The sequence below is a fragment of the Eulemur rufifrons genome, chromosome 17, assembly GCF_041146395.1.
Source record: "Eulemur rufifrons isolate Redbay chromosome 17, OSU_ERuf_1, whole genome shotgun sequence".
Lineage (NCBI taxonomy): Eukaryota > Metazoa > Chordata > Mammalia > Primates > Lemuridae > Eulemur > Eulemur rufifrons.
Window position 1 is genome coordinate 24,065,086 of NC_090999.1, and position 27,891 is coordinate 24,092,976.

Here is a 27,891-nt window from a genome sequence, read left to right on the forward strand (position 1 = left end):
ATATGGACAGCTAAAAATATATATAGAAAAAATTAGCCGGGCATGGTGGTGCATGCCTGTAGTCCCAGCTACTCGGGAGGCTGAGACAGGAGGATCGCTTGAGCTCAGGAGTTTGAGGTTGCTGTGAGCTAGGCTGAAGCCACGGCACTCACTCTAGCCTGGGCAACAGAGTGAGACTCTGTCTCAAAAAAAAAAAAAAAAGCCTCCAAAGGATTTCCAGTGCTATCTGGTTCAAATTTGTGACTGTCCCTTCAAATGGTTCCCTTTACTTTTTATTTTTATCTTTTATTAGCTTCCAACTGGAAATGCCAATTCCATCTTCTCAATGTCACCAACAGCAGATTTATTACACTCCAGTAACTCTCACTAGGCAAGTACCATGAGACAAGTTCACTTTTCTGTCCCCTCCACAATTTCTCCTAAGTCAGTGTTTAAAAGTCCATCCTGGGTCGGGTGCAGAGGCTCATGTCTGTCATCCTAGCACTCTGGGAGGCTGAGGGGGGAGGATTGTTTGAGGTCAGGAGTTCAAGACCAGCCTGAGCAAGAGCGAGACCCCGTCTCTACTAAAAATAGAAAAAAATTACCCAGTCAACTAAAAATAGAAACAAAAAATTAGCCGGGCGTGGTGGCTCACGCCTATAGTCCCAGCTACTCAGGAGGCTGAGGCAGGAGGATCACTTGAGCCAGGAGTTTGAGGTTGCTGTGAGCTAGGCTGACGCCACGGCACTCACTCTAGCCCAGGCAACAAAGCAAGACTCTGTCTCAAAAAAAAAAAAAAGAAAAAAAAAGTCCATCCTAGTTGTGGCAGGCAGCCTCCAACATGGTCCCCAGTGATTTGATTTCTGCCTCCTGGTATTCACACCCTTGTAATATATATCCTCTGTCCCACATCATACCAGGGTTGCCCTATGTGACCAACAGAACATGGCAGAAGTGATGGCATGTGACTTCTGAGATTAGGCTAGGAAAGACTCTGTTTCTTCCACCTTGGTTGCTCTCTTTCTCTCAGATCACCTGCTCTGAGGGAAAATTTCTCGTGAGCAGCCCTTTGGAGAGACCAACATGGTAAGGAACTGAAACCTCCTGCTACCAGACATGTGATGAGCTGGGAAGTATATCCTCCAGTCCCAGTCACGTCTTCAGTAGTGCTATCCTAGCAGACAGCTTCACTGAGAGGCCCTAAACCAGAACTAACCAGCTAAGCTGCTCCTTGATTCTTGACCTTCAAAATCTGTAAGATCATAAATATTTATGTTTAAGATGCTAATTTTTAGGGTAATTTCTTATACAGCAATAGACACCTAATATACAGTAGATAATGAATACACAAATAAAACTACCACTGTCATCAACACAATCACTGATTCTCCTCTGACTTGGTAGCCTGATTATTACATTATTCTGTTTATATGCTTATTATTGAACATTAATTATACTTTTCTCATTTCTTTTAGATTATAACTGCCTAACGGGAACCCACTATTCTTTCAAATATAACAAGTTGTTATTACAATACCAAGGATCCTTTGAGCATTTGTTGTTTACCTAAATTATCAGCTCAACTTCATGGTACAGTAGAAAGAACTTGACACAAAGAGCTTTATAAAAAGATCTGGTGTGTTTAATCAAATTTGACTGCACTAATAACTAAAATTGGCTGTCTTGATTTGGTACTGCATGTATTTACATTCTCATACCTGACAGTTTTACAAATGTAAACAGCTAAAATTTATTGTTTACATAAGGTAATTACTAATGGAATTTGTTTTAGATCACCATCCTCACAGATTTTCTACAAATGCTCAACAGTAGGCATTCACTGAATATTACTAGTGAGTCTGAACTCTCACAATCAAACTCAAGTTTTTCTTTTATATGATCTTGACTCTCTACCTCTGTTCCCATTTTCCCTTATCCTAATTTTCCTCTTCATATTACATTTTTATTACATATGCCTGAATTTCAATTTAATACCTTTGTCAAATGAGGAAGAGAATAAAATTGTTTCAAATCTCATGAATCATAATTCTGGTTGCATTTTTGTTCATGCTAATTGATTACTAAACCTTACGTAATCACAAAACTCCATTCATTTATAACTTGCAGCAATGTGATGTGAAAAAAAGACTCGACCAATTAACAATTTTCTATCCAAGAGAAAAATTATTTGTATTTTTAAATATAGAATTGTGATACTAATGACAGAGACTGCTACAGCGTGTAATTCTCTCTCACTGCCATATTGCTAGACCATATTTCCAGGTCTACTTGAATTGGGTGGAGCCACGTGACTAGCGATGACCATGGAATGTGGGTAAAAGTCATGAAAAAGCCTGGCTCCTTAAACTTCCCTTAAGATCTTCTATGTTCTCTGCCTTCTCCCCACAAGCTACAGAGTATCCAATAGAAGACTCAGAAGCCTTAAAATATGGTAGGAGCTACTATGTAAAAGGAATCTGGGTTGCCTGAACACCCTTGGACAGTGAGATGAGTTAGAAATAAACGTTTATTGCATTAAGTCCCTGAGTTCCAGGATTGTTATCAAACCAGTTCACCTCTCCACATTAATACAACCAGCCTTGCAAATAAGAAAGTTACTAGTTCATATGATTAAAGAAGAAAATAAATCACCCCTAAGTTCTCCTTTTGAAAGTATACTGGTAAGAAAAGTAAAATTCTTCTTTAACTTGTAGACAAATAAAACCTAATTCAGGATAGATTATACTACATAAGATGAAAAAATTTATTTGTTTAAAGTTATGCCATCCCTTTTTTGATAGGTTAAAGAAGAACAGGATTTTTTTTCTCTCCAATCTTTTGTTCTAAATTAGAAAGTTAAATCAGGGATCAAACATGAGAGTATATTTATAACCCCAAACCTATTTCTACTTTCAAATATCCCAGATGGAAGCTTCCTAGGAAATGTTTCTGACGACTTGAAGAGAATTTAAATAGGAAATATAGGATATCCCTTGAAATATGTCTGATTTTTTTCTCAGAAAATAACACACACAAAAAAAAAAAAACCCTCTAACAAAAATAGCCTTCTAAGATAGTGCCTAGACATGGTAAGTATCATATAATTGTAAATACTACTACTAATAAAAATAATAATAGTGATATGGAATAATTATTTAGCAATGTCCTGTGTTGGTATTCAGAGAAATCTGAAACTATTCAGATTCCAGATCCTTTATACAGGTGGCCCTCTGGACATGCAAATTCCACATCCATGGATTTAACCAACCTCACATTGAAAATATTTGGGCAAAATAAAAGTAAAAAATAACAATAAAACAGTAAAAAATAATACAAATAAAAACTAATACAAAATAACAACTTTTTTGTTGTGTTAGGTATTGTAAGTAATTTAAAGATGATTTAAAGCATAGGGGAGGACGTGCATAGGTTATATACAAATACCACGCCACTTTATACCAGGGATTTGAGCACCTGTGAATTTTGATATCTGCGGGAGGTCCTGAAACTGCCCCCCGGGTACCAAAGGATGACTGTACAAAAAATAACCTGCTCCAGTTACCACTACCACTTCCTCCTCCTCCTCTCTGGAAGCTTGCAATAGCTATTTTATCACTAGTATTCTATCTTGATGTGGAAGATTTTACCATTAAGTATGTTAAACACTTTGTGGATCCTTTCAATTCAAAGACTCTCGTCTAAGTTTTTTAATTTAAATTATTAAGAAGTTTTTTATTGATACATAATTAACTATACATATTTATGGAGTACATGTGATATTTTGATACATGTATACAATGTATAAAGATCAAAACAGGGTATTTAGGATATCCATTACTTCAAACATTTATCTTTTTTTGTGTTGGGAACATTTCAAATCTTGCTATTTTCAAATATACAATAAATTATTAACTATAGTTACTCTACCATGCGAACACTAAAACTTGTTCCTTACCTCTAACTGTATATCCATTAACCAACCTTTCTTCATCCCACTTCCACCATTCCCAGCCTCTGGGATCTGTCATGCTACTCTCTACCTTCATGAGGTCAACCTTTTTAGTTCCCACATATGAGTGAGAGAATATGTGATTAATTGTCTTTATGCCTGGCTTATTGCACTTAACATAATGACCTACAGTTCCACATCCATCTTACGGCAAATGACAGGATTTCATTTCTTTTTATGGCTGAACAGTATTCCATTGTGTATATATACCACATTTTCTTTATCGATTTATCTGATAATAGACACTTAGGTTGATTCCATATCTTGGCTACTGTGCTTTAATAATCATGGGGGTGTAGGTATTCCTTTGATATACTCATTTCTTTTCCTTTGGATTAATACCCAGTAGTGGGATTGCTAGATCATATGCTAATTCTATTTTTAGTTTTCTGAGAAACTTCCATATTGTTTTCTATAATGGCTGTACAAATTTACATTCCCACCAACAATGTATGACAGTTTCCTTTTCTCCAAATCCTTGCCAGCATCTGTTATTTTTTTTGTCTTTCTGATAATAGCCATTCTAACTGGGGAAAGATGATATCTCATTGTGGCTTGGATTGGTATTTCCCTGATGATTAGTGATGTTGAACATTTTTTAACATACATGTTGGCCATTTGTATGTCTTCATTTGAGAAATGTCTATTCAGAGCCTTTGCCCACTTTTTAATGGGATTATTTATTTTTTTGCTGTTGTATTGAGTTCCTTGCATATTCTAATATTAGTCCCTTGTCGGATTAATGCTTTGCAAATATTTTCTTCCATTCTATAGGTTGTTTCTTCACTCTGTTGTTTCCTTTGTTGTGCAGAAGCTTTTTAGTTTAATATAGTCCCACTTGACTATTTTTGTTGCCTGTGCTTTTGAAGTGTTTCCTCTGCCTGAGTTTTGAGAAATTTTCTCATATTATTTTTTTTATTTTGAACATTTTTTCTATTCTTTTTCTGGACTACCATTAATCATATGTGAACATCCTGGATGTTAAGCCATGATTTACTAAGTTTATACATAATTTTGTTTCTATATATGAAATATTAACTTAGTTTATAAACTAAATACAATGAATCTGAGGAAACTGAGCAGTGACTCTTTATAGACCAACCTACATCTTCCCTAATTATAAGACCATTGGTGAAAAGAGCCAAATCTATCATCTTTTGGCAGTAGCATTAACTTTTTTCAGTCAGAAATAAAGTAAAATTTCTAGCTGTGATCCTAAAATCTTAATAGTTACTGCAGACTTTCAAAAACAATAATAGAAATTTATGTACATACAATTTCTTAAAAGATTTTTAAAACCAAATGATTTTCTTTGGAGGAGAATTTTTAAAACATGACATGAACACACTAGGAACATAGTAACCTATAAAGCTATAAGTCACCATGAAAAACTCTGAAGAAACAGATATAAATATCAGGTACCATGAGAGAACAGAGACACAAAGCAGACACGTAAAAGTAGCTTTTCCTGATAAATTTATCTGGAAAATAAAACACAGGAGAAAAAAATATCTTTTTATATAGTCCACAAATATTTAGGATTTCTCTTGGCATCTTTTTGCATCATGAGAGCCCTACGTTTACAGAAAAAGTAGGAAAATACAGCTAAATAATAATCCATGAATTAGCTCAAAACTGAGAATTCACCTTAGTCTTCTAACAAAAAAAGCTGTAAATCATCTTATGCTAATTAATATTCCCTTAGCAGCTTACACAAATACTTCAAACACAAATCTTAAGGCTGGGATGCAAAATTTCCCAACAAATTTATTTCATATACTTAAGTATAACTATGTAAAATGTATAATTATGAAATCTTCCACAGATTAGTTCATTTTATCTCTACTGCTTTCTTTTTATTTTTTGACATTTCAAAGATTAAGGCCAAGAATATTTTTTTAAAAACATCAGTTATCTTGTCAGATATTTTATAATCCTTCCCTAATCAATTAGTTTTCAAATCTGTCCTAGGAAACATTTCTTCTAGAAATATGTTATATTTCTTCCTTCAGATTCTAATTATCGTAAACTTTACAACTGAAGTAGTTCATTGTACTTTCTTAAGTGTTGCTAGTGGCATTAAAAATAATTATAAATTATTACCTTAAACAATTAGAGCTCAAAGGAACTGTAAGTTAAATATTGCCCCAAACACATCTAATTCCCAATCCACCTACTTTCATCACGAACTCTTTCAATGTTAAGGGCTCTACTATGTTGATTCAAGCTTAGTTGTTGTTCATGAAGGTCCACAGGAACAGGGTTTATGCCAGTCCCTTCAAGGTATAACCTGATTCGCTGCCTCCATAACCACCTTAGGAAAAAGAAGGAACAGCAAGTTATATTAAAATAGAATAAATTAAACTAAGGATTAGACATCATAATAATTTATCCAAATTGAAAAATAAAAAAATGATTTATTCCATAAATAAATTATTCCACAAACACCTAAAACCCACAGGTTCCTGCTCAAAGATAGATTTGAATGTTTGTCTTTTCAATTATAATGGAAATATCTAATATATATGTAAAAGATCTCCCAAGTAACTTGAATTAAAGTTAAACTCTTTGTCAAGAACCCATTAATTTAAGGTCAAGATACTGAGCTAGATATAGCTTGTGTTTTGCTCTGCAAAAAATATTATATAAAAAAGAAAGCATTCTGAAATTAAAATAATACTGTGTGAAGGTGGTTGGATTAGATAAAAATCCCTCCCCCAAAATTTTGCAATGATGGGATTTTTTATACAAGAAAAGGAAAAAAGGATTAAGAAATAACAAATATAACATTTTTGATTATACCTAAAAATTTAAATGACATTTTGATAAAAGGAAAAAAGAATCAGGTTAAGTTGATTGCAAAACCAACAATTGATATACCAAAAGCCAATGGGACAGATTCTGCTAGATAATTATACAAAAATAAAAATATACTTCCACTTGGTGGTTATAAATTAGTCATTTCTAGAGTTGCCAAACTTCTGAAATGCCTAGAAACCAGAATCACTGGTAATAAAATGATTCTAGAGAAGACAAGAAGATCTATTAATAATACAACCATACAAATACCTGGAGAAAAAGCTTTCTACATAAAATCTAATCCAAGCCAGAAAATAAAAAGTAGTCCAACTTAGCTCTCTTAGATATAATTAGCCAACTCCTTTTTACCTCTTCCCTCCACCTTCCTCTTTTCATGAAGGTCTGACCACTGAACAGATTAAGTAAAAGAAATACGAAAAAAAAACCCATCCCCGCTGCTTAAGGAATACTTAATGTGTAAGACAGAGACACCAGGAATCTCAGCATGGTTGGATTAAATCCAACCTTCAATCATTGCTGGATAGGATGTGAGGATAAAAAATATAAAATCTCATAATTTGAACACTCAATTTTAGGCAACAGTTTTAACTATCTTTCTACGAAACTGATAAGGAAATGTAAGTTAAGGTTAAGAAAGTAGAAACTTGGCCTCTATTTTAACTAAAGGAGAAAAACCTCTATTTGCAAGTACATTATAGACCAAGTAACATCTGTCAGGCTTTCTCTCCAGTTCCAACTGAGCTAGGAAAAGGTAAATTGAATGTTTGTGACTCAGCTAACACATTACTTTTTATGTATATTGTTACAACTATGGATTTATCCAAATGTTATCTGATTTGTTCTGTTTTTAACAGCATTATTAATGTTACATACTTATTAAAATATTTATATAAGAACAATGAGAAATTCCTACCTGAACTCACCACGATAGAACTTCTGTAAGGCTTCTGGGAAGGAATGTGTATATCGAACAGGCAGACATAAATGACCCTCAGACCTTTGGGTGGCGTAAAGTAGAGAAGAAAAACGGTGAAGAAAAAAAAGCTTAATCAAAAGGTATCACTAAACTACAAAAATCAAGATATGAAATTTTGAAGATTTCTATTTTCTTCTTCATTTTTTTACCACAACATTTTCTATACTTTCAACAAAAAGACAAAATAGAAAGTCTACATCCTGCTTTAATGCCATATCAATAATAATTAAGTTTCTGTATTACAATGAAACTGAAAATAATAGCAAATTTGCCACTGATTAATTACCTTGTAGGGTTATCTAATAATATAGTAGTATTTGAACATTACTTTTAACTTATTTAACTATTAACTTTGGGCAAGTCACTTTAACATCAGTTTCATCAACTCTAAAATTGTGATAAAATCACTAATCTCAAAATGTTAGTCTGGGAATCAAACTATTTATGTAAAAGTGTTTTGAAACATAATCCCTTTTTAAATGCTATTTAATACATCCTGAGTCACTAACAGAGAACTGAGAAATCTTAATCCAATGTAATCCTTCATTTATGGGGAAAAAAAAAAATATATAAGGATGAAATTCTTTCGAGAAGTTCACAGCTTGATGTAGAAGACAGAAATTAAAACAAACAATTGCAAATTACAAGGTGGTCACATTGCCTATAGGCTGCTGTAGGAAAATGAGAGTACACAGCACCTAAAGGTATCCAGAAAACGCAATCATCATCATTTATACAACACTTCAAACTTGAAGAAAAGGCTGAGAGTAGGCTTATCAAGACAAATTCCTGATAATAAATGTAAATTACTTATAAGTGTTAGGAGCAGGAAAAAAACAGTTTTACAAAGTTGTGACTTTGTCAATTTCTTTACCTGAGAGGGCTGACACGGAGGTTAAGAAAGGGCAGGGCTAAAGTTTTTAAATTTTTATATTGACTATAATACTTTACACCGTGTTAAGTATATAAAAGGTATCAATAGTCATTTGATAGAGTAATACATACTGAGGTTAACTCCAAGTCTCAAACACTATAGAGAGAAGAATCTCTCATGAAGTTACAGTCAGATAACAGCTAGGACTCAGGCATCTGAAGCTTGACTTGGGCTAAAGGATCCACTTCCAGGGTTGCTCACTCACATGGCCGGCAAACTGGCACTGGCTGTTGGCAGGAGGCCTCAATTCTTCCCCTATGAGCCTCTCCACAGGGCTGCTTGAGCAACCTCACATCATGGCTGACTTACCCCAGAATGAGCAATCCAAAAGACCAATACAAAAGCTGCAATACTATTTATGACCTGGCCTTGGAAGTCACACATTGTCACACCATATTCAATTGGTCACATAGGACAGCTCTAATTGACTACTGGGGTAGGAGATGGAGAGTACACAAGGTCATAAATACTAGGAGGTTACCTTGGAGGTTGGCTACCACATGCCCTCTAACCTATTTTGAATATAAAACTTTCAAACATTGTAATTATGTACCAAGTTCAGTAGAGTGGGTGTAGAATACAGAAGAGACAGACGGACCGGGCGCGGTGGCTCACGCCTGTAATCCTAGCACTCTGGGAGGCCGAGGTGGGTGGATCGCTCGAGGTCAGGAGTTCGAGACCAGCCTGAGCAAGAGTGAGACCCCGTCTCTACTAAAAATAGAAAGAAATTATATGGACAACTAAAATATATATATACAAAAAATTAGCCGGGCATGGTGGTGCATGCCTGTAGTCCCAGCTACTTGGGAGGCTGAGGCAGGAGGATCGCTTGAGCCCAGGAGTTTGAGGTTGCTGTGAGCTAGGCTGAAGCCACGGCACTCACTCTAGCCCGGGCAACAGAGTGAGACTCTGTCTCAAAAATAAATAAATAAATAAATAAATAATAAAAAAAAAAAAAACAGAAGAGACAGACAAAAAGTATATATAATTTAGAGGAGTCCAGGTAAGTAAGCCATTTGAGAAGTAGATCCTCTAGCCTAAATTGAGCCTTCAGATACCTGCAGCCCTAGCTGATTATCTGACTATAACCTCATGAGATCCCAAACCAAAACCAGCCAGCCAAACTGCTCCTGAATTCCTGGCACACAGAAACCATGAGAAATAATAAATTATTATTGTTTTAAGTCTCTAAGTTTTGGTATGATTTGTTATATACACTTGATAACTAATAAAGAGGAGAAGAAATTTAGGTTAAACATTAACTTCTGGGCATTTTAAAGGACTGTGAGGCACCACAGCTTAAGAAAAAGAAGTCAGGCAACTCGAATTATAGAAAACCCTAAGAGGCAACTTAATACATCTTCCTGGAGGCAAGAAGAAAAACCAAAGGACTTCTAAAATCTGTTATAATAGGTAGAAAACAAAGAGATGGCTATTAACACCCTGTGCTTACCAGTTTCAAAATTCCCACAAGTTTATGAATATTAAGCCAGCTGTTTTAAAGGAAAATATACTTCAATAAACTGTATAAAATATGATCAGGAATGTTAAGTAAAAAATGTCTTACCTGATTGATAGGAAAATATGCCATTAGAAGTTCTAAAAGCCACATGCATCAAAATTGATGGCAATGAAAAATTAATTACTGAACCAATTATCTCAATTGCTTACATTCAGGGAATGTTTATTCAGCTAGATTGGATCCTAGCCCTAACTCCCTAAGATCATTTAATCATTCCCTTTTCAAATGTTTATTGCCTAATGAAGTATAAAACTACGTTAGTGATAGTGAAATTAAAATACAAGGCCCTATACTGAAGGAATTTATAGTCTAATGGAAAAGACAAAGAATTAAGCAGAAAATAATACAAAGGGATAAGTGCCTTCTGTACAGGGAATTATATAGTCAGAGCCCAAGAGAAGCACCAGAGTCTTGAATGAATAAGTACTATACAAGTGAATAAGTGGTGTAAAGGCACTCTTGACAAAAGCACATACAAAGGCATGAAAAAAAAAAATGGGCCTTCTGAAGAATTCTTTTACTTACTCTTTAAATCAGGCACTATCTTAAATATCAACAAAGCTTCTCACTAGAGCAAAAGCATCACGGTGTGACCCTCCAATCATGGTGTTAGTGGATGCTCATACTAAAAATGTGAGGATTAATCTTTGTTAAAACATAATTTTCTACCACCAATGCCAGATAGATGCATATATCTGAGCTTAAAACTAGAGCTATATTCTTGAAAACAACTACATAAAAGATAATCCTACTCAATTCTACATGCCTAAATTTTATCACTAAAATGTTTTTCGAACATGGTTCTAATGTTCATGGTAGCCAGGAAAAATGATGTTTCCACTTAAAAATCATGCACCATAGTAAAATACCAGTAGCAACAGAGCCCAGTAATCTGACTATAGTAAATAAAGAATAGCTTCCAAATTTTAAGATGGATCATAAATAAATACTACGCAAAGCAAAGCAAAAATGTTTGTATGTGTAACGTGAAAGACACATACACAGACACACTCACACACAAACCACACAAAAAGAACAAAAAATCCTTACCGTTCTGGATCAGTATTTACCCCTATAACTGGTTTAAGTCTGTCCAAGACTTTACTTGCTGCCAAAAGCATCGTGCCATCACCTAAGGGACATAAGTAAGATAAAAGACAAGAGATTACCAGCCTTATAAAACCAGCTTTTGACGTCATTTTGAATACTAATAGTTTTGTTTTAAAAATCATACCCCACCCTGCTGACCGCCACAGCCTAACTCACTTCCTTCCTACCTACTATATGTTTGTATTCTCTCTCCCATTCTAATCCAGGATTTCAACAGTGGCAAGATTGACATTTTAGGCAGAATAATTCTTTGCTGTGGGGGGCTGTCCTGTACAGTGTAGAATGTTTAGCAGCATACCCATTAGATGCCAGTAGCACCCTCAAGTTGGTAACCTCTGCTCTAATCCCAAAATTTCTATTAGCCAATTCTCTTTCCTTCTCCCAAAACACCAGTCCAAATTCATAAATTATTTTAATGAAAATATATCCGACAAAGTGTCTAACTTCAGATTTTTCTCTCCAACAGATGCCATCAATTTAAAGCTTCAGGAAGAGTGATGATTAACGTAAAGTTCAGGGAAAAAATTAAGTGTTAAGTACATTGAAGGCCAAAGTGGGGTAGAAGTTACCTAAGCTCACTAAACTCTTTACCAACTTCAATTTTTTTCTTACAACCAGCATAATTAAACCAAAATACAATAACAATTAATTCTTTGAATCATATTTGGAGTTAAATGCACACCTTAAATATACACATGGAAATATATACCAGGAACCTCACAGAAACACCATTCATTAAAAAAGTAGAATGTTGTATAAAACAGATGTTTTAACCTAATCCTAAAAATCCAAAAATTTGTCTGATGGTAGGACTCCAAAGGCTTCAAAATAGCCCCCAAAGTATCTGGAAATAATGTGTATTAGTAGCATTTCCATATTCCAACATCTTTACCTCTGTAAAACTATTACCTCCTGCAGCTATGACAGCATCTGCCCATCGAACAGTCTCTTCATCATATTCTCTCCTCTTTACTAGACGAACTTCAATTCCCTCATTCCTAAGATAAAGAAGTTAACGTCATGTAAAATTTCCACTAATAAAGTATAAATTAGGGGTATGCTTTCTGAGAGGCAGATTATTACAATGGAGATGTAAAATAAACAAATTTATGTTTTATAAACAAATTTATGTGCAGCTTTATAAATATAAAGTTAGCTTTATTTGCATTTAATTACAATAGTGAATTAACTATGATAGTACAGTAAGCATGATAAATTGAAAGTTAATAACTATCCTAAATCTCCATGTGCTTTAAATACCTTTTTATAACCACTAACAAATAGCAATATTGATTGGTTTGAATTTCATTTTCTCTACTCCTTCTGATGCTAAAATTCATAATACAAAAATAGTCCAGAAGACTAACACCTAGAGAGCCAATTGTTTAAATTATAAAACTAAATAGCCATCATTTTAAATCCAATAAATAGTCACTGAATGCCAGACACTGGAACAGTGACTAAAAAATACTTTATAATTTCCATGTTCTCACACTGACTCTCTTGTACACACAAATTTATTGACTGACTGCATTTAATCCCAAATTAACTGAAGTTTCTATAATTTTTAGACAGAAATTTCTATAACGATAATTTTTAGACACTCAAAGAACGTTATAATGAACACTCATATAATCCACTGTTCTGTTTTAAGAAATAAAACATTACATAATGGAAGCCAGCTGTGTACTTAATTAACTCTTTACCAAAAAGGCACTTCCCTCAGACCAAATAATTGGAAGTACCTGTGAAATTTTGAGTACAATAAAAATTTCCTTAGAAGTACCATAAAATCAGGTCCATTAACCTTGATATGATGACAATCATTACTAAGGAAAAAAAAAAAAAAAAAAAAAACCTAAGGAGGAACTGCTAGTGCAAAATAAAAATTGAAGTCCTGAATATAAAATCTCACCCACGGCCCAATCCCACAGACTTACCGTAAACTATCTACAATATGCTCTACATTTTTGGTGTGAATATGATGTCGTTCAAGAAGTCCACTGTAGCTAGAGCCTTTCAATGCAAGCTATATCAAAATAAAAGAAATGTTGCTTTACTGTATATTATATATAATATTAAGTCTTTAAAAAGTCCTATATAAAATAGAATTCTTTGAAGGTATACTTTAATGACTACCTATAAAACCTGTAAGTTCAAATTGAACTAGAATGCTTGATTTCAGAAAATTGTAATTTGGTTTTAATACCAAATACAGCATTAAGTTTTCTGAATCATGTAGTCAGCAAGACCTCAAAATCTGCATGTTTTTTACAGCTTAAGTTTTTTATTTTTTAATGACTTTTGAAACATATTGCATATGCCTACTTGAAGACCAAAGATAAACTAATATTTACAGAGGCAGTTAGATGACCTTTGTTCCACTTGGATTTACTGCTCTCTCGTGTTCACATTTATGAACTCTACGTGAAATTTACCCTATGCAATGTAAACAGATTGCATTTAGATATACAGACATATGTCCTTCAAGAATTATATTTCCTTAAGTTGACCGGAGTAACATTTTATAACTATCATTACCATTAATATTCTCCTTTTAAAGTACTGTCTTTAAAATGTCTTCTAAATAGTCCATAAAGTAAATGTTGAGAGAAAAATTTAGAACATCCATTTAATCACCAAGTAGGAAATCTGTCCACTGGAGTGAATGCTAGAATTCAAAATCATGTTATTTTCTTTCCTCCACCAAATTCCTCTATACCTTTCCTCTTTATGATATGGAATCAGTTTTTCAAGTACCTGTCCAATATATAACTTAACATTTTGTTTTAAATCATTACTTACTGAATTATACAGTAAAACCAACTTTTAGATAGCATTTTAATATGTACTTTGCTTTTGAAAGGAATTAAAATCAAATATAACCTTATGACTCCGAGATCATTAATGTTAACATTTTGATACTTACCTTCCCTGTCTTTTATCTATGCATACTAAGTTAAGAGTTTTAAAAGAATTTTGTCCCCACTCTATAATCTAAAGGGAATATTTGTTCCCCAAAAGAGGAGCTGAGGAAGCACCTGGCTATTATGAAAATTAATAGATATTAATAGATATTAATTCACAAAGATATACTAGATCAGACAGCCTGTGCAACAGTTTAATGTCTAGCCACAAGACTCATTATATTTAGACAGACCAAATCAACATAAGAACTTATTTTTAAAGAAAAGCAGTGACCAAAGTAATAACTATTCATAGAAAATCCTTCATTTAATCAACAAATCAGGTTTGAAAAACTATTCTTGGAGTAGAATTTCTGAATATAGATGAACACAGCATTAACACTGAGATTGACACTATCATTACCCAGCTACGGATTAACTAAAACTGCACTAACCACCTTGCGGAGAGAATGGAACAAAATGCTTTTCTTCTCTACCCTCTCCTTTGGTGAGCTTTAAAAGAGACCTATACGCTGAAGATTCCCAATTTCTATCTCCAAACCTGTCCTGTCATCAGGGCTCCAAATGAATTTACTAAACTGCTTATTTGACATCTTTTTTTGGATATCTAAGAGGCATCTCAAATTAACATGTTCAATACTGAACCCTTGATTTTCAAGGCCAAGAATTCCCCACCTATGCCTTAAGCCAAGAGTCTAGAGTCAAATCTGACACCTCCTTTCCTCTTATTTCCGCACCCAATTACTAAATTCTATGTTTGATCCATGCACTTCTCTCCTTTTTACCACTACCACTCATGATCTCACTCTCGGAATATACTGCACAAGCCTCTCATCAGGGTTCCCTACTTCCACTCTTGGCCACCCACCTGACAGACTATTCCCCATACAGCAAACAGAGGGACCCAAGCATGACTCTCCCTCACTCACCTTAACACCCTTTTACAAATCATGCTTTGCCCCTGCCAACTCTCCTAGGCCTATGTGATAAGACTTCTCCTACCTCATTTTTCCTCCTCATTCCCTAGGCTCTAGTTTTATTTGTCTCGTCTCATCAAGCTCTTTCCTTTGTCCTTGCTGGAATGCCCTCCCTCCCTCCCTCAGCCTAACCCTGGTTCTTCTCAACCTTGGGGTGTCAGGACTGCCTGATCACTGAAACACAGCTGCTGCTGCCTTCACAGCTGCAACAGCCACCACTGCCAGTTACTCCATCCTAAAACCTGTTAGTTGCTTTCACTACGTTCACCATGCCTAAAATTATCTTGGGTATTTTTTAAAATCTATTTGTCTCCCCTTACTAGAATATAAGTTTCAGGAAAGCAGTGATCTTACTTGTTCATCATTGTACCCTCAGGACCTACGTACTGGCTAAATATCTGTTGAGTGAATTTATTCATGCATGTTCCAGAAAAGCACCAACAGTGCAGAAGCAAATGCTGGAGAAGATAAGCCAGCCAAGTTGACAACAGTGTGTAAAGCAGGCCATCTTCCCCTGGTCAGAATTCAGCAGAGGCAGATTAATTATCATAGTCTAATATTTTGTTACAATAATCATCTCTCATGATCCCATTTTAGGAGTGAATACATAGCTAGAAATTAAGCTCTAAAAAGTTAAATGTATTCATCCAAATATTTGAGTGCCTACTGTGTTCATTTACATATTAATTGAGCTCAATCAAATGTATTAAATGGGGCACTGAAAACTGCCATGGACAATGAGAACTAATTCAAATACACAGTAAGTCTTTAGAACAGTTACGTCAAATTTACTGCTTCTTACCTGCTATAAATAAAACTGAAGGACTTCAATTCCCTGTCAAGATTTTTGATCTTATGTTCCAATTTTTTGTTTGGACAATACGAAACATGCATGTGCCCAGGAAAAAAGAACATAAACCTTATTGTATAAGCCCTGCAAATTCTAGTCTGGTGGTTCAAAAACTTTTGTGCATACTTCCTTGATTCTCTACAAGTTCCAGGAAATTAAGATACTCAGCAGTTGAGTGTTAGGGAAGTTTGGTTTGAGATGGTGAAGAAGTTTGAAATGTGGGGAAAAAGTTTTAGAGAACAAAAAACTTCAAGTTTTTATGATTGTTAGCAACACTAAAATTCCTAAAATTCCAAATCTAAATACAAAGTTCATTTAGTATCAGAATACTTAACATTGAAGCAGAAATGTCATTTCATAAATTCTTATTCCCACTCAAAATTTTTTTGTGAACTAATTCTCTAATAAGTCACGCTCAACATTCATTTAGAAAATGTAAGTTCTTATATTAATTATTTTCTTTAAAGCTCTTGCTGGCTGGGCTACTGAGCTTTAGTAACATGGACTGGCTAAACTAGGCAGATAAGAGACAAAGCATTTAAGAAACTCATTTAATAAGCAGCATCAATTAGAAAGTCAAGTCACTATTTAGCTGTCATTTTTTTAAAAAGTAATATGCAAAAGCTGGTAAGAATTTCTAGCTACACCTCTGAAAATAACATGACTTCAAGTATCTAAAAAACATACCTTTAATCAGACTAAAACAAGAACACATGAATTCTTATACAATGTCTTATAATTAAAAGGTTAGAGAAGTTACTGAAATTTAGAACACATTCCCAATTCTCTGCAATGTTACACAACATTAGGTATTAATGACAAAGTCTCTAATATTTTCTCTTTTGTTTTCCCCAAAAACCAGTTACTTTTCCCCATTTAAAAAAAATGTTAAAAGATTCACCAGGACACTTGGAAAATTCAAGTAACTCTAAAAGATCTATAGACAGACCCATTTCAGTATAAGCAACAGAGTTTCTCCAGTGAAATTTCCAAAAACTAAAGATCACTTCTCCCCACTTAGCTCTGATGTTAAAATACAGCAGAAAATGAAAAGAAAGAAGATTCTGAATAGACAGATTTAGCACACTTTAAGGTCAGATATGATAGTTACACCATTTCCTAAATGGTCTGTGACACATCTATTAAATTTCAGATGTTTTTACTGGACCCAAACTGAACTTACTGCAATTATAAATTTTTAAAACTTGTTTTACTAGTCAGTTATATATTATTATTTTTGTACTCCATGTAATTTCCATGAAAGCTAAGTGAAAGAGCTATGTCTTTTTAAATTTAACACATAAGAAATTCACACTTTTGAGACAATGACAGTTAAGTATGTAAACTCACTAGGCATAATTTAAAGCACCTAAAAGCATACACACTTAACTAAATGGTACACTGTTATTCAAAATTGCCTTAAAAGGGTTAGTGGCACATAATTAACAGCTAGAAAGTCAACTCATGATCAAGCCTAATGTAATGAACCTTAAAGATTTCTTCAAATATGTTTGCTATTTATCTAAGCTCGTTTCTATTACATTTATTCTCTCTCCCAGGCCTTCATCTTCATTTTCGCCATTGTTCTATTTCTGCATTCCTCTTGCTTACTCCTCCCTGATATGTTGGTAGTGCTCACAGATACATCCTTGCTTTCTTATTTGCTCTCACTTCATCTTCCCTGAGTTATCTCCCCCACTCCAGAGGCCTGACCTATGCAATACACACCAGTAACTTTGAAATCTATACTGCTAGCCCAAGCCTCTCCATCTACAGGCTCCTATTTTCAAATGCCTACCTTTATATCCATCCACAAGTAGTTCAAGTACCTCTCTCCAAAACCATCTAAACCTGATTATACATTCCCCCTTCAAATCTGCTGAGTCCCATACATCAGTTAACAACAGCATTTCTTAGCCAATGAAATAAACTCAGGTATCACCTTTAATTCTTGCTTCACACTCAATCTCCACAGCCAGTCAATGATGAAGTCCAATAATTATACCCATAAACTGTTTCTCCAATCTGTGTGTCCTTTACATTCATGCTGCCACTGCTTGAGTGCTGGGTTATACCAACTCTTATCCGGTCTAATGCAAAATCTTGCCTCCAGATTTTCTAAACTAGTTATTTCAAAAGTCTTTGACTAATTCCCATCCCCCAACCTAACCTAACCACCACCACCACAAGCCTGTTTTCATACTAGTCCCAAAATGCTAAAGTTTCAGAAAAATTGACCCTTATCACCCAACTCCAATGGGGAAAGACAGATAGGTCAAGCAAGAGTTGTATTCTACTGCTAAGAGTTTGAAAACAACTAGGAGGTAACTCCTTAGCATAACACTTTTAATTCCTTTATTAAGGCCCAGCCTATCTATTTGGCCTCAATATACTCACTCTTAAGCAATGATTTTCAACCTGCCCTTACAAAGCATTTTAAGTTGGTCACAATTTAATGATCACAGCCAGCATTACTGTTAAATAGAAAATAAAAAACACTACATGTAACAAGGCTAAATTGTTTCCTGTTATCTTTTATTTAAAATGTAAGTACTGGGTCACAATGTAAAATATCTGTGAGCCAGATATCTGTGACCCAGAGTTAGAAAGTTTTGAGTTTTTTGTTGGCTACAAGATGAACTTCACCAGAGTCTTGCTAGTACTGTTCTTTCCCCTTTACACACACAAATTTTTCCATGTTCAATATTTAATTCAAATATCCCAAAATTAAAAGATACCATTTCACCCACATCACATTGGCAAACATGTCTATTAAGTGCTGATGAAAATGTGAGGATTCAAGAATTCATTCAATGCTTATGGAAAAAAGTTATTTGTACTTCTAATTGCAGCATTTTTAAAAAATATAGAAAAACTGGAAACAACCTAATTATCCAAACAATGGAATACTATATAGTCATTAAAATTAATTACTATGTATCAACATAGATTAAATTTTGAAGCCAACAGTGAATAAGACCAACAAATTTCTAAACAGGCACATATTCTAAAGAATATGGTTATCATTAATGTAACTTCTAAAGAGACACAAAATGTTATACTTGTTTATGAATAGCCATATTAATAAATGTAAAACCATTTGCATGAGAATAATAGACATAACTTTGGGCCAGTGGTTACCTCTGGGAGGTAGGGAGTGAAAAAACTGGAAGGATAGGGCTTTAGTCATAATTGTAACATTTCCTTTTTCAAAATCTGAAGCAAATATGGCAAAATATTAATACCTGTTAATTCTAGGTAGTTGAATACACAGATGTCTTGTTACTTTCTGAAACCTTTCTACATGTTTGAAATGTTTCATATCTGAAAATATAAACTTTAAAAAGATCACTAAAGAATCTATTTAAAAGTTGAAAAATTAAAATCAAAGATCTTCTTTTCTCCCCATCATCCCTGCCTTTCCCAAATTGTTCTCTCCCTTCTCTGTACTCCCATGGACCACTTATAGTTACAATACAATGTAAGGTATTTTTCCATACATTTGGAAACTGTTTATTTATCTTTGATTCTCCAGGACCCAGCAGGATGCCCAATAATTAGTAGGTGCTCAATAAATGGTCTGGTGAACAAATATTTAAGAGTGACACTTCAAACAAAGTAAATCAACCAACAAACTTCCTGGATGTCTACAATAGCGACCCTGTATCAAGTTATTTTTAAAGCAGATCATAATTTTTTAAATTATCTTTTCTATTATAAAAATCCTTCTTAAAAGGCAAAACTTCAAAACCATAACTGTGTCAAAAAATTTATTACAAAACTACTACACAAGCAGAGTTAAACTCAATATATCTTTAGCTCACTTCAGTGATCTTAGTAAAGCAATCTTCTTTGGAGTGACCAAATCAGTATTATTTCAGGTACATAATTTAAATATAAGTGACATTTACATAATGGTCATTATTGTGGCTGAAAAATTAGAATTAAATTGTGCAGCTTTAAGTTAAATTACGTAAATGACAAATTATTTAATTTGATCTTCCCAAAAATTATGTAAAAAAGGAAAAGCAGGTACTATTATACATATCTCAAAGCTGAAGAGGCTTATACAGAGTGGGAGGTTAGGTTACTTGCTCAAGTTTACAAAGCCATTAGATTGTTGTTTCAGGATCAAAACTCTGGTTTCTTTCTTTTAATCCATGATTTGTCCAATATGTAATGCCCATGCAGCCACATCCTACTGACATTCCTGCATTAGCCATATATTTCACTCCCACTTGCAAAGACTCACTGGGCCACTAAACCTCAATTATAATGACTACCTTATATAGGTCTGGAACTATTCTGTTCTTTATCATGTCCTAATTCTACCAACTTTCAGGAAGAAAAGAGCTAATCAGGTGAACCCTCTTTGAATGCAAATGTTTTACAAACGTTGGTCTTATTTCCTATACAATCCACATCTAATGGTTTATCATGAAGAAAAAAATATATAAATTTTCCTAAAGCATGTAAACAACTGGTATACTTGCTAATATTTTGAAATTACACATTTCTGTAATATATTACAAAGTTCACTGATAGTGAAATAAAGTCAACTTATACTTTACTAGTTGAGAGGATACTGATATGCATCAATAAATACTTTTTACTCAGACCTAAATTTATATAATTAAAAATATACAAAAATTGATCACAGTGAAAAATTGTTATTTGTAATCTCATGGTTGGTCACATATTTGCAGTTTTTAAAACCTCCCCAGGTAATGGTGATTCACAGTGAGGTGGAAGCTCAGCGCTCTCAAGCGTATTGGTCAATGACTCTCTAAAGGTGGCATTTCGGCCTCTGTGATAGTCAATACTTTTATGTCTTTATGAGTCTCCTATTTAACTGCAAATATTTAAAAAGGGAGTACACCTAAAGCCTCTCTTTTCCAAATTGTGTTCCACATTTTCTGCCAAAAAAAAAATCCTATGGCTACATAAAAATCATCTTTTGTTTAGCCTCATGTTTTCAAACATATTTAACTTGAAACCCCTTTCAAAGAACCCATGTTGGTAACCTCTGTCTTAAGCTTTTAGCAGCTAACATCTGAAAGACTGACAGCTGGTAATAAGGCCCTGGACTAGAAGAAAGCTGGTCCCCAACCTCAGGGAGAAAAGAAAAATGATCTTAAAGAACAACACAAACATTTCACCACATCTTTTAATGAAGGTATGAGGGTGGAAAGGTGGAGAGGATGTTGAATAAGATGCAGTTCTTGGCCTCAAAGAGTTTATAGTCTAGAGAAGAAAATAATAAATATTATGAAGATACAGAGAAGAATACCTAACCCAAACTTGGTAGCCAAAGAGAGGCAGACACATAGCAAGGTTACCAAGGATGGTATACTAAAAGAGTAATATCTGAGCGTGACTGCAAAATAGGGACTGGAATTGGCCAGAGGATAGAGAAGAGCATTCTAAGCAAAAAGGGCTATAAAAGTAAAGACACTGAGCGATCCAAATTAAACCACCCTGAAATACCATTTTTTACCTACCTGGTTGGCAAAGACTCAAAAATTTGATAAACTACTTATAGAAAAACAGGTACCCCCATACTCTGTTGGTGAAAGTAAAAATTTGTACAACTTCTAAGGGAGGCAATTGGCAATACCTATTAAAATTTCATATGCATATGACTTTTGACTCAGCAATTCCACTTTTAAGTATTTATTTTAGAGCTTGATTCACACACATATAAAGACAAATATTCATTTCAGAATGTATTTAATAGCAGAAAGTATTAAATTAAGGCACACAATGGAATAATGTACATACTATCAAAAAAAAAAAGAATGAAAATGCTCTTTATGGCAATCTCCACAAATAATGTGGCTAAAAAAAGATGCAAAATAGCTTACACAGTATAATTGAATAAAAAAGGATGGGGCAAAGAAAAAGAATATTTCACTGTGTTAATTTGTATGTATTGATTACTTCTGGAAGAAAACACAAGAAACTGATAACATTTGTTACTTCCAGGGACAAAAACTGAATGACAGGTGACAGGAATAAGAGAAAGACTTTTGATTGTATAATATTCTTTTACATTTTGAACCATTTTAATGCGCTAATCCATAAATAAATGAAATTAAACCAGCACAACATTTAATGGAAATTAAAGCAATCTGAAATTCTCAGAATATCAAGTTCAAGACAAGAAGTGATCAGAAATGAAGCTCAAGAGGTGGACAGGAGCCCCAGTTCATGAAGGGACTTATTTGGCATACTAAGAATCATGAACTTTAGCCTATGACAATGTTTCTCAAAATGTGATCTGGCACTACTTGCAAACCTGGGGAGATGGGTAAAAACTGCGTATCTCTGGAATTCAGCCAGAGTCAGAAATGTTCCGGGTATGGTTTAGAAAAGCAAAGTCTGGGAATTCTCCACAAACTGACTCAGAACCCAAGTGAAGGTTCAGGCATCTGCATTTTAACAAGTTGACGAGGTGACTAAAGGTTATGGGGAGCTTCTGAGGAGTTCTAAGCAAAGGAATGAAATGGCCAGATGTTCATTGTAGATAGACCACTCTGGTGCCTGTGTCTGGAAGATTTTTAAGGAGCAAGGTTCAGTTAGAAGGCTCTGGCAGTATTCCAGATTATGTTCTTATATTTGGTAAATAATCATATTGCATACAATATACTTATTGCATACCATGTGGCAAAACTATTATCTGCCCAGGAGCTACAACCTAAACCATACCATCTTTTTCAGGAAACAAAGTAAAACATACTCCAAGGGGCTACACCTCCCAATAAAGGCAAGCTAACATGGCAATAAACAGGAAAAACTTAATCCAATAATAGAACAGACTGTTAAATCTTATCCTGAATTTTTAAAAAAAACTAAAAAATGGGAACCATTGAAAAGGGTTGCCTCTGAGGTTGTGAGACTTTGGATGCGAGGAGGACAGAAATTGCTGACTTATTTGGTATATATTTTTAAAATTTCAAATAAAATCATTTTTGACTAATCAGGCATATTTCTGGTGTCAAAATCCTTTCAAATCAGTTTTATTTCATCTAAAGTTCTAACTTGTGAGTGTCACAGACTCTGATTAATAAAAGTTCCACCATTTGCTAACTGCTATCTCTCTGATGACACAAGTAAACTATACTAGGTTTATTAGCCTTTGCAAGGTCATGAGACAGTAGACATAAAATGTTTGACTAGAAATCCTGTATTTACAAGATAAGTGGTTGGTCAATCAGTGGGGGAAAATATAAGATTTAAAAATAAAGCAATGTAACCAATGAGAGAGTAACTAAAAATCAAAACTTTAGCCCAGCTTGAAGAATGTCAACCTATTCTGTACATGCTTTATCAACTAAAAATATTTCCTCCAATTGTTTACATTTCTACAAAGTTAGAAAGCCATGAGGCTTCAGGGTGTAAGATTATCTTGGCATTCCATCCTTCATCTCCATTTGCATTTTAACAAATAACCTAGAGATCTATTTTGCATCAAAAAAACCCACCACAACAACAAAAGAGAATGCTCTGATACAAAACTGAGTTACCATGACACTACAGACATAGCAGCCATGGTGTAGACTCACAGGAGCACTTGGCCACTTTCTTTTATGTCCAATTCACATGATTCATACACCAAACTATTTTTTACGCTAGCAATATAGCAAACAATATTAATCATCTTATCAATCCTATAATATAAACAATAACACAAGTTCAAATCAGTAAGAAACTAATCCAATAAAATTGTAATGACAACAACATCAACAAAAACTATTCCACTACCTGGCAATTACAAAACTGTATTCTACGGTTCAGGAGTTTTACTTCAAAGCTTTCTTATTCCAAACAGCATTACCTAGCAATAGACAAATATTTACCTATCAGAGATTTCTCCACTCAGAGTGGGTACACTAGGTAGTTCGATTTTTAAAGACGTACTGATTTTCCCAACATTTTAAGTTTTTTATTAGCGGCACTATAGTTCAGGGGTCCAAGAGTTAATCCTAATTGAGATGCCACATTTTCTTGAGGCCTTGAAAAAGTTAGCCAGAGTTTCAAAATGCCAGCACTAGAAAGGACCTTGAAGGCTATCTAATACAACCCTAGCATTTCACATACTGAACTAGGTGAAAGCACTTTGAAAACTGACAATACTACACAAAAAGTATCATTTTCACCCATGAGGCCCAGGGAAGTTAAAAACACATAGGAAGTTAACCACAGGAAACCAGGGCCTAGAATTCCACCCCTACTCCCACACTACGAACATGCCAACTGAGTGTACTATTTTAAATTGTTCTAGGAGGCTTTGATACCGATAAAATTGTATGAAGAACATATTTATGCACATATGGCATTTGACAAATTCTAAAAGCTAGGCCTTGCAAAATTATGAGTACAACCCAAAGGGCACACCCCTTTCCGAAAACAGAAACAAGGTACTTTTTTCTGACATTACTATTCCGTGCCTCACCCACAATTTCACTAACATAAATTCAACTACCCTAACCTCCTGTTCAAACTGTTCATTTATTCTTTAAATGACAGAGGGGTTTCTATAAGCTGCTCCTTCAAACACTTAGGAAAAATAGAGAATCTGCACCCAGACTTCCTCCCATCAGGTGAATGCCCCGGGATCCCTCTTCAATTGACCCATCAAAGCAGCAAGATGTTTAATGTTGACAATAGATTCACAATTTCATTTAAGGAAAGATGATTTACAATTTCATTTTGATTCCTGTACAGAATAACTTCACTTAAGATTACATAGCATATCAGATGTTTAGAACAGGCTACCTACTCTTGCACAGAATTAAACTAGATTACAGCTTTATGCAATTAATTCCAAAGCCTTCTGGTCCACAGTGCCAACAATTAGGGATTTCCAATACAGATTTTTCTAGGCATATTTTTCATGTTACCCTTGGTGACTCCTTTTCCTAAAGTTGGTGGGTGGGAAAATGGGATAATCAATTTTAAAAAATAAAAAAAAAAAAAGAAGGGGTGGGAAGAAGACCAAACGCAGGGTTTTTCTTCTTGGATTTATATACTTTGCAAAGACATTAATAAATATACCAAATATAGTCTATTGTGGCAGTATTGCCACATAAGAGACATACGCTTTTTATTTCATACATTAGCCTGTATACTTGCCCCTTGTCAGACATTTCTACTTAGTAACATACATTTCAAGTCAAATTTCCCCCCCTTTTCCTTTTTTCTCAGCACCAAAGACACGTGTACTTTTAAAACAAACTGCTAGAACCTTGTCTGATGACCACGTTCCAGCATGAAAAAGGCTCTCCCTGAAGGGCTTTCCGGAGTGTCCCAGGCCTTGTGGTCCCGCAGAGTAAAAGGGGGTGTGTCCTCCGTACATTCATTCACCCCATTTCCCGCAGCTCTCGGAGGCAACCCGTGACCACCTTTCTCTGAGCGTCCAGATCTCAGGCCACCGGCTCACTTTCTTGGGTTGTGTCACCACAAGGGGGTGGGGGTGGCAAGAGCACAACTGAATCTCCAGGCCCCTCTATGGGGCCACTCCACTAAACAGCCCTTCTTCCTCCACTGATGGGCGCCTCTGCCTTGGAGGTCTCAGCACTAGTACTGACCCCTCTCCCTCTCACATCCATACAAACACACACGCAAAGAAGCAAGAGGGGGCCCACGGGCAAACCCAGAATTAGGGGGCAGCGAGAGAGACGGACGGGGCATCTAGGGTGCCCTGGGAAGAAGAGTCCCAAGAGGTGTCGGCCGAGGGGGTGCAGCCGCCCCCCAAGCTCCGGCCCAGCCACGGAGTGAACTGGGCCGAGCCACAACGGCGGAGGCAGCCGGGACCCACCAGCTGCTTCAGGTCCTCCTCCGAGAGCTCCGCGTAACGGTACCGCTGCTGCTCGAACTCGTACCGGGTGGTTTTGGCCACCACCACCACCCGGGAGGGGCGGAAGCCGCCGTCGGGGCGGCTGCCACAGCCCGCCAGCTCGCGCGGCTGCCCCTGCCCCAGGTGCCGCTGGCCGCCGCCGTCACTGCCGAGCCGGGGCCGCGCGGCAGGGCCTCCAGCACCGGGCCCCCGCAGCGCCGCCGCCCGGCCGCCCGCCACGCGACGACAGCTGCCCAGCAGGAAGCCTCGGTAGCAAGTCATCGTCTGCAGGGCCGCGGCTGCAGGCTCGGGATCCCGTCTCCGCTTCCCGCCGCCCGAGTGAGCGCCGCCCGAGGCGCCCGGGTCTCTAACTCCGCGCCGGGCGGCTAGAGGTTAAATGCGGAGACGTGCGCGGCTCGCGCAGCCAGGGGGACGAGCCCAAACGTTGACGGGGGCGGGCAAAGCTTGGCGATTGGGAGGCGGGAGACCACACGCGAGGAAAGGTGGGGGGGGAAGAGAGGGAGGCCTCAGGCTGGTGGGGTTTGTTTGTTTGTTTACCCATTTCATTCACGCCTGCGCAGTGGCCGCTTCACAACCCCTGGGCCGAGCTCCCGCTCCACCCCTCTCCCTGCAGTTGCTCTTCGCCCTCCCAGCTAACTGTGTCAGCCAATCGGAACCCGCTGCAGTTTCGGGGCCCGAGGGGCTGCGGGGATTGGCTGCGGCCGGGGAAAGGGCTGGAATCCTGTTTGGCTTTCGAGCTGCCCTGAGGAATCCTTCTGGAACCGGTCTGAGACGCCGCCGGGGCTGCGGGCGGGGTTTTGAGCCACTGGCGGGAAGGCTGGCGTCCGGAGCTTCTCGCTCGGCTCTGTTCTTTTTCGTTATTATCTCAAAAACTAGACCACATGCCCGTTGTTCGTTCATTTAACCAATTCCTGTTGGATAGCTGGTGTGTCCAACGCTGGGCCAGGGGCTGAGGAGTCTGACCCAAAACTGGCTGCATAATTTTGTGGGGCCGTGCAAAATGAAGATGCTAAGCCTCTCTCGTTCAGAAGTCATTAAGAACATCAAGATGGACCGCAGAGCGTTAAACCAAGCACGGGGTCCTTCAAACGTGGGACCCTGGGCCCGCCCCGCTGACCACCGAAGAGCCATCAGCCCTGAGGGAGAAAGTTGCAGCCACTGAGGAGCTTGGAGGATAATGGATAGAGGAGCCCGGCCACATGGAGCATTTCTAGATGAGAAGATAAAATGTTGAAAAGCTAGATAGGACAAGAGTGAAGGGTTAAGAATGTTAGTAATTTGGACTTTATCCTATAGGCAATAGTTCTCTGAAGGCTCTTAACCGGAAAGGAGTGAGCTGAAGCAATGTTTGACGACTATTGATCTGGCTTTGGATGGTTGAGTAAATTGGGAGGGAAGAGGAGGAAGGGAGACTGAGAGGCTCTTAGATGAATTACACGTGAAGTGATAAGGACCTGGACTAGGGTAGAAGTAATGGGAATAGGAGAAAAAACTATTATAAGGGGAGAATCAAATGGCAGTGCACATCCTGGTGTTTAATTCCTTCAGCTCGGAAGATCCTCTTGCTTTGGCACCCTTTTGTTCTTTTGTAGTCCTGGCACCACCAATAAGCTTCTGGACTTTGGGCAGGTTACTTCATCTTTCTGAGCCTCAGATTTCTCATCTGTAAAATGAGGGGTTGAACTAAAGCGATTCCAAGGTTCCACCAAGTCCAAATTGATACAGTGAATCGGTGATTCTTCTCAGCTAAACACCAGCCCGGGCATTCATTCATCGGTTTATTCTATTTATTGAGTGCCTACTGTGTCCCTGGTAGTACATTAAACTGGGAATATACACAATTGAGTCTGATAGGCATTTAGTTTACTTTTAAACGTTCTGTCACTGACCCCTTCTGACCAAGAACTTTGCCTCTCAGCAGCTGCTAG

At 36.5% G+C, this 27,891-nt stretch overlaps 1 protein-coding gene across 2 annotated transcripts in view; it reads right to left on the reverse strand.

Annotated features, from left to right (window-relative positions):
* Positions 1–26,335, reverse strand: part of NADK2 (NAD kinase 2, mitochondrial) — a 46,575-nt gene extending 20,240 nt beyond the window's left edge. The window contains exons 1-6 of one of the 2 annotated variants that reach the window (XM_069492114.1): positions 25,925–26,335; positions 13,291–13,379; positions 12,260–12,348; positions 11,291–11,372; positions 7,722–7,805; positions 6,166–6,302 (exon numbers count right to left, since the gene is read on the reverse strand). In XM_069492114.1, the coding sequence (XP_069348215.1) occupies positions 6,166–6,302; positions 7,722–7,805; positions 11,291–11,372; positions 12,260–12,348; positions 13,291–13,379; positions 25,925–26,224 (781 nt within the window). In that variant the 5' untranslated portion in view covers positions 26,225–26,335. The remainder of the gene's footprint in view (positions 1–6,165; positions 6,303–7,721; positions 7,806–11,290; positions 11,373–12,259; positions 12,349–13,290; positions 13,380–25,924) is intronic. The other variant, XM_069492115.1, reaches the window with a different exon arrangement.
* Positions 26,336–27,891: the final 1,556 nt, after the last annotated feature.